This window comes from Bolinopsis microptera, chromosome 2 (genome assembly GCF_026151205.1).
Source record: "Bolinopsis microptera isolate Bmic1 chromosome 2, MBARI_Bmic_1.0, whole genome shotgun sequence".
In the NCBI taxonomy this organism is placed as follows: Eukaryota; Metazoa; Ctenophora; class Tentaculata; order Lobata; family Bolinopsidae; genus Bolinopsis; species Bolinopsis microptera.
This window is the reverse complement of record NC_087073.1, coordinates 2,987,395-3,004,016: the sequence shown is the minus strand read 5'-3', so window position 1 is coordinate 3,004,016 and position 16,622 is coordinate 2,987,395. Positions and strand designations below refer to the sequence as shown.

Genomic DNA, 16,622 nt, shown 5'->3' with positions numbered 1-16,622 from the left:
TGGTGACCCTCTACATAACTGGAGGCCTTCAGAAATCACCAAATCTAACATTAGATGTTTTATCTGGCCTTATGCCTATCGACGTCCATCTCAAATTTAATGCGTCTAAAACAACTATCAGACTAAAAATAGAGAATAACTGGATCGGCCAATACTCACTGTCCAGCAAAATCATTTCACATGCTAAATACCTAGACCAAGAAACCAGTAAATTAGGTATCTCCAACCAACTACCATTGTTAGATCGCACAACTGCTACCTATTTCAATAATACTGGGTACACAGTCTTACTTAAGTTACCACAGGATCCTCCTCTAGACTCAACACTTAAAATCTACACGGACGGATCGCTCAAAAGCTCGACACAACTCACTGGAGCTGGCTTCACAATGAACAGGAATGGCAGGACGATAGTTGAACAATCCATCAGCCTGGGAAGACATGCTACTATTAACCAGAGCGAAATGTTTGCAATCTACAGAGCAGCAGAAATCCTAAATGAAGCAAACACAACCAACCAGGTAATAAACTTTTATTCAGACTCGCTAAGCTCCCTTCTTCAATTAAAAAAAGGCCAGTCAACCTCCAAACTCACCATCGATACAGCACGTATCCTTATTGAACTAAGTAAACAGAACCATATATTCTTATATAAAGTGCCAGCGCATACAGGTGTAGTTGGCAACGAGAGAGCCGACAAGCTTGCTAAGCTAGGAGCTAGCCAACCTCCAATTGGCCCTGAACCCTTTCTCTGTATCAGCTGGAGTAACGTGATCTCCGATCTACTCAATAAAGCGAAAAACGAAACCCTCCTCCAGCTAAAAAACCACGGGATGAAGGAGGAATCCAAGACTCCGATAGAGAGCTATATTAATAGATACGGCATCAGCAGATTAGCCTGCAGGGAAAAGAACCACCTCAGACTGGCGACACACATGTGCTCCGGACAGAACTGGCTCAAGAATAATCTAAGCAAACGCGACCACACCTCCTCTCCCCTCTGCACCCGCTGCGGCTCCGCAAGGGAAACAGCTCAACACTTCATCAGCGAATGCCCGGCCTTTGCAATGGTAAGGATATGTACTTTCGGAGTCCCATACATTTCACTCTCGGACATTTTAAGCAATTTTGGCCCTGAAAAATTGGTACAATACATTAACAAGACAGGCAGAACAAAATCCGACTACTTCCCCACGTAACTCATTTCGACACTTACATAGCTTCAAGGGTATCCTCAATTCAGCCCTATAGACGTACCCAACCCCAGCGAACACATGTATTAACCACACGCTAGTAGATCGCGCGCAGAGAGCCAAGCGCATTCAAACCCAAAATTGACAGCATTTGTGATGCGCGCGCTGATATATATACAGCTGACCATACCCACTGTTTTTAGCTCAGCCACCACAAGTTACAGTTCCCCGCCACCCATCACATTACCTAAACGTTAACACACCAGCAACCGCCATTAGCAAACTATGCCTCACCAAGTCTCAAGAGCCAGCATTACTCAGCACGGGCGTCATCCTTTCATGGTGTTGAGCGGCCAGGGTAACCACCCAGAACTTCTCTAGGGACCAAGTTAGTAAATCTCCGGAGGTGCAACCCCGATTCGGCTGATACCCTAACAGGTATTATCATCCAGTGGCCCTCAGGGAAGGGGCTTAATGCAAATGGATGGACTCCAGTAGGACGCTCCCCAAGTGGAGGGTCGCCACCTCTATATGACGGTGGTCAGTGGGTGTCGCGACAAAAAAAAAAAAAAAAAGGACTCCCTCTTCTCTTACCCCCGAAAAGGACTGCGCCGCGCGTGTCAAGTAACGCCACGGAATCACGTGATGTGATCTGAGATCACGTGATGTTACAAGGCACTCACAGGCCCGCAGGCAGCTCTCTTCCAACGTAAGAGACGAGAGCTCCTATACAATTAAAACATATATCAATATCAGCTTACAACCTGCAACACATGACCATATAAATAAAAAGAAGACGATTTATACATAAAAAATAAATCGTTATACACTCATACAATCCTATAAATGAATACTAAAGGTATCTAAAAGCTCAATAGCTGTAGGCTTGTTGGCTAAGAAAGAAACACATTTAGTAACAACAATAAATGTGAATAAAATAATTTAAGGACTGAAATAATTTAAGGACTAAAATAATTTAGGGACTAGTACAGTCGGGACCTGGTCTAAATAGCTGAAGGCTTATTAAGACCCGTGAGGACATCCCCCAAAAACCGATCTCAAAATGTCTCAAAATGTCTATCTATCTGTCCGTAAGTCTACATATTTCTCTTTAAATAATAGGGTCAGTGAGTCTTAAATCCAAGAAGATGAGTCCTTTGATTCGGTGGGTGGCAGATCAATGTCTGAGGGTGGAAGAGCAATTTGAGAGTTAGATAACTCTTCTGTACTTCTGTAGAACCTCCAACTCGATTTGGCGGCTTTTCTTGACGTGCATCCAACTCCATTAATAATTATAACTCGTGCAAGTCCGAAATGGGCCGTGTGCTGCTTCTAGGAAGTACATATGACAGTGCATATCAGCACACTGTTGGCTTTCTTAGAGACCTGATGAGTACCAACTCCATTACCTTAGTCTAAGAAGGTTTGCATTCCATGCAATTTCTGAAAGTAGCGGTTAAAACAACAACAAAGGACAGAGAACACACGTACCAACCAGACGATACTAATTGTTGGTCCAAAGTAGTAACAGCCTGATCACGATCCCCACAATGGCTTTCAAGCATGAGTGGCTTAAATATTTGCAAAGTTTAGCCAGGTGGAAATGTTCTAGAACAGTAACATTTTCTAGAATTTGAGAAAGTGGAAAGGAATTTCGACATCTATTCGCTAAAAGTGAGAGGAGAAAGTGTCCGGAGGGTTGATTGTACTCCTGTCCCTTAAGTTATTAGTCAGTGTAATAAGCTAGCGCCAAGCGCGAGCACAGAACTTTTTTTCTCCGATTACGATAAATTGGGTACCAAAAGTTGTCTAAAATGTGAATAAAATAAATCCACCGTGTAGCAATTTTCGGAAAAAATACTACACGGCGTCTGTTCTGTGTTCGCCGCGCGTGCTTTTTTCGCGCAAATTTTTAGTTTTTGGCCTATAACTTTCACATTTTGAATTATTATCACATAGTTATTATGGTATCGTAATCAGCTCATCAAGACAAAACTTTTAGTACTAATGTTTTAAGATTTAAAGGAATTTTTTAATCTGTGTAAAATTTTGAAAGAATTTTCGAAAAATTTGGTGCTTTAAATATTATAATTTTGGTATCAAAAGTTGCGTCTGATTAAACTTATTACGATTCTGTAAGAATTATTTCAAAATATTCAATATTTTAGGAGTTATAGGCATTTTAAGCAATAAATTAACCATTTTTCGTCCATATTACACTTTTGCAATGCACAGGAGGCCCACATACATCTCAACGAATCGTGCTACACGGTGAATTTTCATTATTCACAGTTATAACGGCAACTTTTGGTACCAAATTTATCAAAATCAGAGACAAAAAATTCTGTGCCAACTCATGGCGCTTATTACATAGACTATATTTTACCAAAACCCATAATCATGGGTAGAGTGGACCGCTGCCAGTGTCTCTCTTTCCCAAACAAAAGGAAATGATATTAATTTGATTGACCGTTCTCAAATGCAAAATGATACCGAGAATGAAATCGGTCGCTCGCTTTTCCCATTCAGTCACGGCTTACGAATTGTATAAATAAGTTTCGATTGATTACATCAATCAGATGCTGTAAAAATATTTTTGGGTTGCGTTCGGGTAGATACCTAGTATTTCGGGGTAAGGGACAAGGGTGGTAGTTATTACTTATTGAACAAGCTGAAGTTTATTGAATCTTCATTGCCGAGTACAGCTGCCTTTGGGTAGTTCTTCTTAATCTATTACAATTGTAAATGAATGGGAAAAGCGAGCGACCGATTTCATTCTCGGTATCATTTTGCATTTGAGAACGGTCAATCAAATTAATATCATTTCCTTTTGTTTGGGAAAGAGAGACACTGGCAGCGGTCCACTCTACCCATGATTATGGGTTTTGGTAAAATATCATCTCTTTTTGATTATAATGTCAGGGTACTTTATAAAGTCGAAATATAAACTGATATCTTCATTAATAAGGAGGAAGTTTCAACAATTTCGAAATTTTTCCTTTAAAAACATTTCCTTGTGTTTAGGGAAGCATATCGGTCGATCACTGACTGAATATGCCACTTAATACTCATTCAAGTTGGCATTAAATTCATATATAATGACATTAAACTGTCGTGGCAAAGCAGAATTTGTTGGAAATCACGAATGAGCAAAATTGTCACCTTTCGCACGTGCAAACTTTGAGCGAACGTTGCGTGCGCATCCAATATTGAATCGCCTTAAATTTTTGCATGTAATTGTTTTATATATAGTTTAATAAGCATGCAAAGTTTCAAAGTATTTCAAGAAGAACTATAATCACAACGGCACTCTAAAGTTGACAGAAAATGACGAAAACAGTGATTTTCAGTGATTTTAGCAATTTTCTATCAATTTGGGCGTGTCCCCACGTGTGCAACTTTTCGATTTCCAACTTTAAAACTAGCCTAATGCACAATTTATACCTATAGGAAGCAGAACTGAGCTCTTCAACCCAAGGCATGGCCCAACACCAGAGAATACTAAATCGCAAAATTGACGTTTTTATAAAATAATTCTTCAAAAAAGCACAAACTTCAATGACGAATATCTTTATGAAGGAGCAAGCTAGAAAAACTTTCCGGTAGATTTTCAGAATGCTTGAACAATTATCTAAGATGAAAATTTCCTCAGATTTTGAATAAAATTACTCCTTAATGGTTTAAAATTAATTTTAAAAGTTATTACTTTGTCAAAAATCAAGTTTTAAAAACGGTTAACTTGATGACGTCATCAAGGGGTGTTCATGACGTCAAATAATTTTTCATACAATGTAAACTAAGGTGTAAACAATCATTTGCAAGACCTGTGGTCGGAAATGGCTGTATCTTTTATACTTTTGAATCTATGGACACTTAAATACAGGCTACAATTGACTGGCAAAGCGTCTATCCCTGAATATATATGTATATCTGTATGTACAGGGTGGCCCATAAGTGACTACCCACACGCAACCTCTTAATAACTCACGTAATTCGTCTCCAAATTGCACCAAAATTTCAGAGATTATAGATATGGGTCAAACTTAGATTTCCTGAAAGTTTCGTAAGCCACGCCCAATTACAGTGGGCGTGGCGTGACACTCCCTCTTTTCTTCATAAAATGAGAACGCTTTAAGCTAAGAACTCCAAATTTTTTGCACACATTTGGCTTGATAATTGAAAACTTTTCCAAAAGTTTCAAGTTCATTGGTTAAAATATGGCTGAGTTATGACCATTTTAAAATCCATCGGATATGTGATCCGAGCACTCAGTCAGTGATATTTGCACTCAATTAGTGATCTCGTCACCCAATCTGATCAAGAGTAAGGCGTTAGCGTGTATTAATGAGGTTCATTAGGCTTTGATTGGATACCGATGATGTCTTTGCTAGAAAGGAAAACACAAATTTTTAGGATAAATCAATAAATGAAATCAACTAATAAAAATTCCCACACAAAAACAATTCAATAATTTCAATTAAGATGTTCAAGGAATGTGTTGGCGAAATCTATCCTCGATTGGAAATCACGGTCCAAAAGTTTGTGTTTCTTTGTGATTCGGTAGGCCCGGTTAGAAAGGTCTTGCTTTAGGATTCGCTGAAGGGTTGTTCTGCTGAGGTCTAAGGCAGGAGCTCGTTTCCGGGTGCCAATCTTAGGTGTGTCCATCACGTCACCAACAACCATCGTGATGTTTTCTACAGTCCTCGCAGTTCGTCTTCTGCCGACTCTTCGCCGATCGTGTGCAGAAAACGTAAACTTGATCTTGTGATGAATGTCAAAGCAGCTTTTCCGGCAAGGGGGTGGTCGGTTGAATTTCATCTGAAATTGTCGTTTAATCTGAGGGTAGAACTCCCCATTTTCTTTCTTCAGGTAGACGAACAATCGTTGTTCTGCAGTAAAGGGAGGATAGTGAACCATTTTTATTGATTGTAAGGAACCTGTGACTAGCAGGGCTAACAAGCCCTGAAATGGTGACACCACCATAAATTCTTGTGATAGCGTTTTAGGTGCTGTCAGCTGTATAGGCCGGCCCATAAGCAGGCTGCAACCAATCAAGCGGTGCATGTGAGCCAAACAGGCCATTAACCAAGTTACGAGATCACTGACTGAGTGCTCGGATCACGTATCCGATGAGTTTTGAAATGGTCATAACTTAGCCATATTTTAACCAATGAACTTGAAACTTTGGGAAAGGTTTTCAATTATCAAGCCAAATGTGTGCAAAAAATTTGGAGTTCTTAGCTTAAAGCGTTCTCATTTTATGAAGACAATAGTGAAAAAGAGGGAGTGTCACGCCACGCCCACTGTAATTGGGCGTGGCTTACGAAACTTTCAGGAAATCTAAGTTTGACCCATATCTATAATCTCTGAAATTTTGGTGCAATTTGGAGACGAATTACGTGAGTTATTAAGAGGTTGCGTGTGGGTAGTCACTTATGGGCCACCCTGTATATGTCCCGACAATCTGTCGTAAAACAGGGGTTCTAGAAAACCCATTTCCCAATGCTCCTGAAACCTGAAACTTTTTTTGCAGTCGATTTGGTCAACGTCTAGACGCCCTGAAAAATTTCAGATCTCTAACTCAATTTTAACATGGTTTTTAAGGCACCTGAATATGGCGATTTTGGGTTTTTTACCGAATTTCGTATAACAGTGCTGGCGAGTATTTTATGCAAATTTCTTAAAAATCTCAACATAACTATTTTTTATTCCTGTCATCTTTGACATCAAATTAGAATGTTTTGAACTAAAAATAAATCTGCTGAACGACTTCCGATGAGTCTTAATGCCTGGAAAACTCCTGCCGGAGTGCACGCTTCGCGTGCACGAAAGAGGCTTGTAACGTGTACCAAAGGGGGTATAATAGTAAAGGGGGTATAATAGTAAAGGGGGTATAATAGTAAATGGGGAACATAGTATACCCACAATAAATGCAACGGTCGTGCTTGCCAGCACTGTGATAACTTTCTCTGTGTTCAGGGTCTCCGTTACTAATGGTGTCGAAAATCACGGAACTGTTATCTGAATCAGTAACTTGTAACTCTATATCTGCAGGAACTTGTGAAGCAGTGCTACTGTTGCTTTCTGCCAGAGTTTCTAGGGGTGGTAAGAATTCGGTAGAGCTGGAAGGAGATGGGACAGAGCGGCAATCATCTGCCAATAGTGTTACTGGCTGTTTGGCACTTCCGGTATTACGTTTCTTGGGAATAAGTAGGGTCAGGGGTTGATCGTCCTCGTCAATGTCGTCCGATGTAGAAGGGAAAGTGACGTGCTTAGTAGGATGTAGTGTAGTTAAAGTGGAAGCTGGTAGAGGGACACTGGAAAGGTTGTTGTCAGGTGTACTGTTTGATCCCGATGGACTAGAAAGTTGAGGATATTTGTCGGTATTGTACTTATTCCTCTTGAAATGTTTCATTTTACTAATGTTAATCACTTTCTCCTTTCCCGGAGCTATAGCCACTACATAGAGATGATCATTGATGGCCTTATTGACGAGTAGTGGACCTCGCCAACGTATCGAGTGTTTGTGGGTGGGACAATTGATGAGGACATAACACAGGTCTCCAGCTGAGAAGAACGGTCCTGACAAGTTTCTGTCGTGCTGGTTCTTTACCATTTACGTAGAGGAAGTCTACGTCAGCATTTTCTCGTACTTTCCTGTTGATTTTCTTCATCAAGCTGTACTGTTCGAATGCGCCTTTAGTGCTCTTACCGATAGGAATTGTCTTTATCTCGTTATCCACTAGTAGAGAAATAGGGGTGTTGTTCTCTCTCCCGAAGACGAGGCGATTACTGGAGTAGCCAGAATGCCTGTTTCTTAACGAGTTAAGTGCCATAACACAGTATCCAAGGTAAATATCCCAGTCTCTCTCTTTGCCCTCCGGAATGGCCATAGTTGGTTCGTGCGTTACTTTTCCAGGAAAAGTGCGTTTATTTCGTGAAGTTTTTTTCGTGCGTTTAAGTGCGGTAAAGTGCGTTACGTGCGTCTGCCTTTACATTACGAGGTTTACGAATTAAAAAATGACAAAATTCTTCATTCCTGCATCTTACTAATATGGTAGTGTAAAAGAGAACTACCACGTGCATCTGCACCAGTCGATTGTCAGATGCACTGATATTGCGCAGATTACGGTGGATATATACAAGTTTCTCCACTTTTTGATGGCTAACATGGTCGCTTTCAGGATAGGTCACAGCCCACTAGTTTATTTTCAGAACGTGGCGTTAACGGGTGATACTCGTAAAATATTTGTTCCAATTACCGTCGACGAGTCCAACTCGGCGCGCGTCCTGGTAGGTTATAAACTTACAGTTACAAACGTGGCGAACAACGTCAACTTCGAGACGCAAGATTGTGAACACTTTTCAGGAGATAGGAAGCAGAAACATCCCAGCACCTCCTCTGCAAGTGCATCCAGATCATGACGTTCAAAATGAGGATAATTGGTAAACTCTACCTTAACAACAGTAAACTACAATCATATCTTCAAATTTGTGGAACAGTCGACAAGACTGGATAGGGAAAACCCTTTTAGGTAACCTTCTAGGATTCTTCACCAGGAACTTTCGCTAAATCCCATACTAGGAACTCAACCTAGGCCCATCTCCGTATAGAGACATATCTCCCAGGCTTTGACCTTGCTCGGAAGTCCCTTGTCTGCCCGCAGAAGTACTACAACGGAAGTGGGTTTGCTCTGAGTCAGGTAGTGACAGCTTCAAGACTCCAGGGGTCTGTTGCATTGATATTTATTATTTTATGATTTCGTATTTACTTTGGGAGTCCTGGCGTGCAGCTAGCAGGAGTTGCATTCTGTGGGTACGCCGGCACGGTGATAAGGCCTCCATCTTTTTAGTAAGAGGCCAGAAACCGTTGACCAGAACAGAGAGAGAGTAAGCTAACCAATTTTTGTTAAAATTTGATCAAATTCAAGGGAAGGTTACTCAAAGTCAATACGCATTTGTTTCAAGAATTTTGTGCTGGCCGAAATTAGCGCTAAAAAACCATCCTACAGTCGGCACGCGCGGCTCACTGTCGATAACCCTGACTTATAATAAGACTGGGATGGCCCATGTTCAATGTTAGTTCCCTCTATGCATATTGATATACGTGAGAGAAGCGAGCAATAAACTAGCAACAAGCAAGCTAGGTAACGAAACGGCAATAGATACGCGTTGCATTTATTATACATACTGTAGCTAGCATGCTACTGCTAGTCAGAGTCTATTGCTCGCTCCTCTCAGTCTCACGTATATGCGAGAAAAAAGCGCGGCCGCGCATTGGGGCTGGCGTGCCAGGTAAATATTGACATTGCATTTAATCCTTTTCCGCGCACAGAGGCGATTGCTGAATTGCTACAAAGTATAAGCGCGCGCCGGGTCAGTTCACTAACAGTTAAAAAGGGGTCGTTCACATATTACATAATCAATATTTTCAATTTTTACCCCCTCCCCCTATCAACCGTAATCAACCGTAATCAAGGCCCACCCCAACTTCAAGGAGTTGGCATCATCGATTTGAATTATTGTGAATTTTAATCTACCGCTGCCAGCTGTGGGATAAGCAAACCAAAAATTACTCAATAGTACGACACCACTTTATTGTTTATGATGCAAGTCTTAAATAAATTCAGAAACTGAAAAATAATAAAATATTCAACATTTTATATCGGTACCGGTCTATCTTCTATCATAACTGAGTCTCAAATGTAAAATGAGGTTAACTGTAACCGTCACCATCTTAGTTTCAAAATTACATCATGATTACCAATAGTTTCAATCGACATCATTTTTAAAACCATCAATTAATATTATCAGTTCACGACCTTTTCCGCAATTAAACAGCATCGTATAATTTTTCTCGCAAATATTAAACAACTTTACGAATAAATAGACATGTTAAAACAGGTCATTTTGAGGCAGCAATTTGACAGGAATATTTGGTGGTTTGATTTAAGATGTTATGTTGGGACGAAATCCTACCTAAAAACTAGAGACTGTAAAACATCCTTTCTCAAGCGAGAAATATTTGTAGACTTGTATTAGTATGATCTTCACAGTTTGAACTATTAGAGTTGATATTAGACTCAAGAACACGTTGAGATAAGGAACTGTTTTACAGTGTGATAGTTCAGTAGTTACACCAACAGAAAATACAATGATTAAACTGATACAGGCTATCCGGTCCGACTCTTTGAACTCAGCAGAGGTCGCAATGATCCGGATGATTCCTGTTTTGATACATTGACAAAGCTTTATAACAGAAATGGATGACTTTCCGGTTGGCACATTAAAAACCCAGTTTTTACAGATCGCTATTAGTTGGTTGCTCTGTAAAGGTTACAGGTAATTAAACTGTTCAGCTTGTGTCTTAGAGACAGTACTACAGTTGAAGGGTTCAATAGTAGTTCCATATTATAAAGGCGTCAAACCGTTCAGCTATCAAAAATAACGTAGCGTGTTCCACCCCAAAGCGTCTTGTTTTGGAACTACAATTAAACCTCCTACTGTTAAAGCTGTTAATTGACAAGTGGTCGCGCGACGACTTTACGAGTCGCTGGCAGGGCGGACTCGCGACATTGTTGAGCGTTTATTGCACGTGCAGCCGTGCAACATTACCGACAGTTGATTGAGTGTAAAGACACTATGTCCCTGTATGATAGTTCCTGATAAAGTGCGGTCTTAGTGGGCTGTAGTGCGGGTACCCTCTACTCTATAGCTAAATCTTCTTTATCCTGAAAACAATGCATTTGTTAATTCAATATGAGTAGGGAGACTACTCCAAAAACAGATAGTGATAATATGAGCTAATTGTGATATGAGCTAATTGTGATATGAGCTAATTGTGATATGAGCTAATTGTGATATGAGCTAATTGTGATATGAGCTAATTGTGATATGAGCTAATTGGAATATGAGCTAATTGTGATATGAGCTAATTGTGATATGAGCTAATTGTGATATGAGCTAATTGTGATATGAGCTAATTGTGATATGAGCTAATTGTTTGACTCTAAAACATTGAAAATATCCCTGGACCCACCTTCCCTGCCGTGGTCGGAGGGGTGATCTGACAGGATGGCGGAGAGGGAGGAGGAGTCCACCTTGTCCGGTGTAGTCTGGTCCTCTTGGAGGGGTGATGTGGTGGTCACCTGCTCCTCTGTAGGGCTCCCTTCTCCGTTAGTGCTGGTGGGAGAGAGGGCTGTTATTGATTGGGGTTTTTATTGAGGTGTCAAATACATTGCAAGGGCAGAGGTACTTAATAGCACCGAAAACTAGCAGTGCTGAGTTTGTGATGGAAAGTAGATTCGTATTAATATTGAAGTATGGCGTGTTGCTGTGACGAGCTCACATGGTAGCTTCTACTGAGACCGCCCATAATCTTTCAGTTTTACTCCTGAACTGATACTGGGTGGGAGAGGTGCGTGTATAAGGCTGCTGGACTTAAGCAGGGTCAGTTATAGGTTAGGTTGTGTGGTCCTTATTAATGAACGGGTGAAATAAAGAGCCACCAAACCGAACCTTTATCAAACCAAACCTGCTGAAGTTCAACAGCGTAATTGAATGCTCGTAAAATTGTCAGTCTTAATGTATTAATATTTGGTTCATAAATTCACTTCCAGAGGCCCAACGTAAAGCAGTTTATCAGTTAGAAAGGCACCCGGTAAGAAGACAACACCTGAAACAACGTAAAACTCAAATATTTGAGTTTATTCAGGGTACTAGGCGAAGTTAGAGATAATAACACATTTATTTCATAAACTAACTGATTGTTGGAGGGAAATGTTTCGGCGGGGTCTGAATCTGCAGGAACTTCATCTGGTTCCATTATAGTCGAGTTAGGAGTCTCCGTGACATCCGGTGAATCAGCCTGAATTATTAGCGGTAGGTAAAGCAGGAACAGTGTTTTTACAGTTTACATAGTTAAATCGTGTTTAATATTTAATGTTTTTATGAAAACAATTATCATAATTTTAGTATTAGTCATAGTTCTGACGCAAAATCCACGAAGTTAAATCTTATGGAGGCTTAAAACATACCCACTTTTCAAGTTTCGACCAATCCTTTAACTAGTGAGCACACATTCGGGTACAGCTTTAACATTAACTGAATATCATTTTACTGATATTATAAAATAACAAGTAGAATAAAAACCTGAGCTGTTGATAATTCTTCATGGGGCTGGGAGCCGTTGAGTTTCTCCCCACTTTCGTCCATATCCTGACTTTCTGGATGGCTGTTCTCGTCCGGCATTGTCGTCTCAGATATCATAGTTTCATCCTCCGAACTATCGTGGACCCTGGCTCGTTTTGGAGAACGCTCCTCGGTGACATTTGATCTCTTTTTACAGTCTTCCCTGGGGATGAGTTAATATAAAGACTCGGTTTCCTGACATCTTACAGCTGGGTGTGTGTGACTGTGTGTGTGTCTAATTGTCAGTTTTACATCTTCACTACTAGTACATTATACTGGAGCAGACCACTCTAATGATTGAGTAGACCTTGACAAGTTAAAGTAAGTAAGCATACATACTGAATATTACCAAAAAATACTATAATAACACAATGGACTTATTAACTGTTGCAAACTTACGGTTTGTTTTCCATTTCTCCGTTCATTAATGGCTTTGGCTTTTTGCCAAAATCTTCAGACACAGTTCTGAAATAAACAGCTCGATAAAGAAAACTGTAAACCTGTTAAAATACAGTTCCTAAGCATAGGCTAATCTGTAAAGAAGAAGTACATAGTACATTTGTAGCTGCGTCTAGGTAACAGGAGATTACATTCTTAAACATATTATATGTAATATATTATATCTGCACATTCTCTTCCTAGCGTAATCAACTTTCAGAAGCTCTCTTTTTCTCAGAATTTATTAAAATTCAAGGAACACTTAATTAATCGTTGCAACACTTAATCGTATTAAGCAGCAGATTAGTTGAATTATCAGTATTTCACAATTTATGTAACGTGACACTTAGCTTTACAGATAAGCAAATCAACTTTTGACGACCGCACTTTCTGTACGTTTAGATAAAGTAGATACATTTTCTCTTTGTGTTTTACAGTACGTTCTTGCTGAGATGTTTGCACTTGTATGTTTGATTTCTTGCTTCTTTTTATCATCGACAGAACCACCAGAGGTCGCATGCACAGACACGGACCTTTCACCACTTCAGAATGCACTTAAAGAAGCCGAAAGTAAGTGATGTAGAAAGTTGGTTAATTGTCGAGTAGCCAAGTTTGGCATGAAGGGTTATATTATGTATTGTGTATTTTTTAGACTACAAAAATATAACATGTCAGAAGCTGTGGGTTAAAAGTGACCTTTACCAGCCATATTTTAGAAACAAAACTAAGATGACTCTTAAAACAAGCAATTGTATAGATCATGGTTAAATCTATTTCATGAAATGTTTATAAACGTAGCCTAGGGCCCCGTGACTGACATTCTATAGTTCATACATTTGTTCTACAATTAACCATGACAAAATAAAACCTCAGGGCAGAAGGGCAGATCGGAGAGGATATCCACTCTTATTGAGCAGATACAGCAATTAGACGGGGTCAAACAACGGAAAATAGCTGCAGTTGTCGGAGCAGCTGTTGCTGACGCAGCTGCTAGACCACTCCATTGGGTTTATGATAACAAAGCTTTGCAGACCTACATTGAGCACGTTAAGGAGACCCCAGAATTTTTACCTGAGAGCAAATGTCCATTCTACTCCCTGCCTACTGGAGAGAATAGTTGTTATTGGGATATTGCAGAGGCTTCTTTAACGGCCATAGCTAAATCTGAGAAGGGTGCATATGACTATGATAGTATTTGCAAGGAGTTGGAGAAATCGTTTGGGCCAGAAAACACGAACGGGTACGATGCAACAGTTTTTGCAGAGTTCGCAAAAAAGTTGAAGGCGAAAAACATTGATGCACCCCATGAGGGAAAGTATTTCCATGGAGCTGTTATCAATTTTCTCAAAGCCTACGAAAGTGACAAAGATAAGAAACCATATGGGGACTCTAAGATGAGGTCGACGGAAGGATTTTGTCTTCTCCTGCCAATATCACTCAAATTCGCTGGAGATCCAAATTTTGACATGATTTCAAATGAAGTCATTCAGACAATGACAACATGGAAAACAGCGACCCAACTTGCAATGACAGCTTCAAGAATTGTAAATCATCTCATAGAATCGCCATCTTACGACATCATGAGTATCAAACACGAAATTGCAGAATCGCACCCCAAAGCTTCGAGAAGTATCCACGAAATCCAAGATGCCATTTCCAACATGTGGGGTCACTCCAGATCTGTAATTCAAGAATTTGGACCGGCCTGCAACAATCCCTCATCATTTCAGGGAGCAATTCATGCTACCGTTACTTCTACCTCATATACCGAGGCTGTCAGGAAGACGATAGGAGCAGGCGGCTGCAATTGTTCCAGAGCCTTCTTTATTGGGGCTATGTGTGGGGCTAAGTACGGGATTGATGGTATTCCCAGAGAATGGATAGAGAAAACAACTCATTCAGAGAAAATACTCTCTTTAGCTATCCAAGCTTTCTCTTAAATCTGAGATCATCAATTCGAATATCGCATGATTTTCACGATTTTTTTTCAGTAGCAGCTTTGTAGATTATCTAATATGCATTTGTTAAAACATGAATTTGAATATCAAGAATCTAGATAAATTTTAAACACGTGGTGCTCAATATATCCAGCTCTTATAAGGCTGAAAAGTAGAATCTCTCGATTTTGCAACCCTTGCGCAAGCTTGCTCCACTGTTATCAAAATAGTTCCGATGCACATTTTGTCTATTTCCAAATCTCAAAAAGCTGACGCGGAAATAAAGTCGTCAACTACCCTTCACCACAAAAGAAGCAATCTTACCAAAAAAAGGTCGATCTCCGGATATTGCGATACACACCTTTGTGGAGTTCAAGAGTGATCTTTTGAAAGGGCTCAGCCGCCCCACTAAAGTCACTCGTATCACAAAGCATGCTGAATGAGATATTTTAAAACGTGAGATGACGTGAATGGAGGAGCGTGTAAACCGCTTTGAGAGTAGTGAGTTGTGACGTCATAGCTAGATTAAGAGATTACCTCATCAGTCCATTTCCGTTCAATACTGTGTTGGGAAGGAGAGAGGGAGATTTCTTGGGGAACGGATCAACTGTTGTTACCACCGATAACACCTGAAAAAATGTCCAGTGAAGGCGGTATTCTTCAAAACAACACTGCTAGGATCTAATTTATGGACATTCGGCTAAGGGTGGGCCGTGGGTCAAATATATGACGTAAATTATACGTTATAGTTCCTCTATGAAATACGTAACAGTTAGCCATAAGTGAATATATTTTATGTGCATATCTAACGGACCAATGAAGATAAGAATCTTTGGCATTTATCCAGACCCAGCCCAGCTTAGGTCACTTATTGTGAAGTTAATTTTATAGCGGTTACGCCGCGCAGTTTTTATACCGAAAAACACTCTCTTCATTAAAATTTGTCCTTGCGCGCTGCGTAATAATTACCGAATACAACACTTTCGCCAGTCTCGTTTTAATCGACATTAGCCTTTTGACAGTTACACAGCACATGCCAGGGGTCTCACAGAAAACGGGGGCATTATGCAATCTTCCAAGAGTTAATCCAAAAATGGAGTGTAATTCAATTTCAAGTTGCTCGCTCCGACATATATTTAAATCATCTTGATTTGGCCGCTGTAATATTATAAAATTGACATTTCCTCGCCAAAGAGTTGGCTAATAACACACTGTGATCGCTAGTAGTGTATTCAAAATAATAGACACATAACAGGAATATTTTGCAGTTTTTCAGCAGAAGATGGAGCTGCATGGACACCGGGACAAATAAATACGTTTAAAATGAGTAATAAAATGTCATACCTTCTCCAGCCCTCGGGCATATTTATCAAACTTCCTATAATGTTTATTAGGTTCGAGTAGCAGCTCCAGGAGTCTCTGTACAGTGAACGGAGCTCTGTAAAAACCGTTCAATAGTCCCGCCAACCTTTCCTTTGTGGAAGTGAACTCGGAGGGAGTTGGGGCGCTAACGTCACCATTCTCAGTTACTGTCTCCATGAAGTCATCCAGAACTCGCTCTAGTTTGTAGACTAAGAGCGGTTTCACTATGTTCCAGTTGTAGCTGAGAGAAGGTTAATGGTGAGCGAATGGAATAAATGGTAAGTGCAACAATAGTTACAAATTACTTGAGTAGTTCTAAACTCACAAAGTTTACGTTCAAAACATCTAAAAAACACACCACGTATCCCCCGTTTTAGATATTGCTTTTAAATAGTCCTCGAGGGGTGGAGAGATGGTCTTTACCGTCAACTTCTCGAATTCTGTTAAATTTACTGTCAGACCCTCATCCTTTACTAACGTCATACTATCGAAGGAAGAAAAG

At 40.1% G+C, this 16,622-nt stretch overlaps 3 protein-coding genes across 3 annotated transcripts in view; 1 reads left to right on the top strand and 2 right to left on the bottom strand.

Moving 5' to 3' along the window:
* LOC134811614 (diphthine methyl ester synthase-like) overlaps positions 1-2,116 on the bottom strand; it is a 56,770-nt gene extending 54,654 nt beyond the window's left edge. Inside the window, exon 1 of the mRNA XM_063818590.1 lies at positions 2,112-2,116. The gene's annotated coding sequence lies outside the window, so the exon portion shown is untranslated. The remainder of the gene's footprint in view (positions 1-2,111) is intronic.
* A 7,654-nt stretch (positions 2,117-9,770) lies between these two features.
* Positions 9,771-16,603, bottom strand: LOC134826547 (serine/threonine-protein phosphatase 4 regulatory subunit 2-A-like). Its single transcript, XM_063838945.1, has 8 exons — positions 16,479-16,603; positions 16,103-16,361; positions 15,296-15,387; positions 12,783-12,848; positions 12,345-12,546; positions 11,957-12,060; positions 11,233-11,375; positions 9,771-10,924 (listed from the first exon to the last, which is right to left on the bottom strand). The coding sequence occupies exons 1-8, from the start codon at positions 16,601-16,603 to the stop codon at positions 10,920-10,922; spliced, it is 996 nt and encodes a 331-aa protein (XP_063695015.1). The 3' UTR covers positions 9,771-10,919.
* On the top strand, positions 13,201-14,851 carry LOC134826546 (crystallin J1A-like). The gene is made up of 2 exons (XM_063838944.1): positions 13,201-13,391; positions 13,695-14,851. Exons 1-2 carry the CDS (start codon positions 13,274-13,276, stop codon positions 14,759-14,761), a joined length of 1,185 nt encoding a protein of 394 aa, XP_063695014.1. The 5' UTR covers positions 13,201-13,273; the 3' UTR covers positions 14,762-14,851.
* Positions 16,604-16,622: the final 19 nt, after the last annotated feature.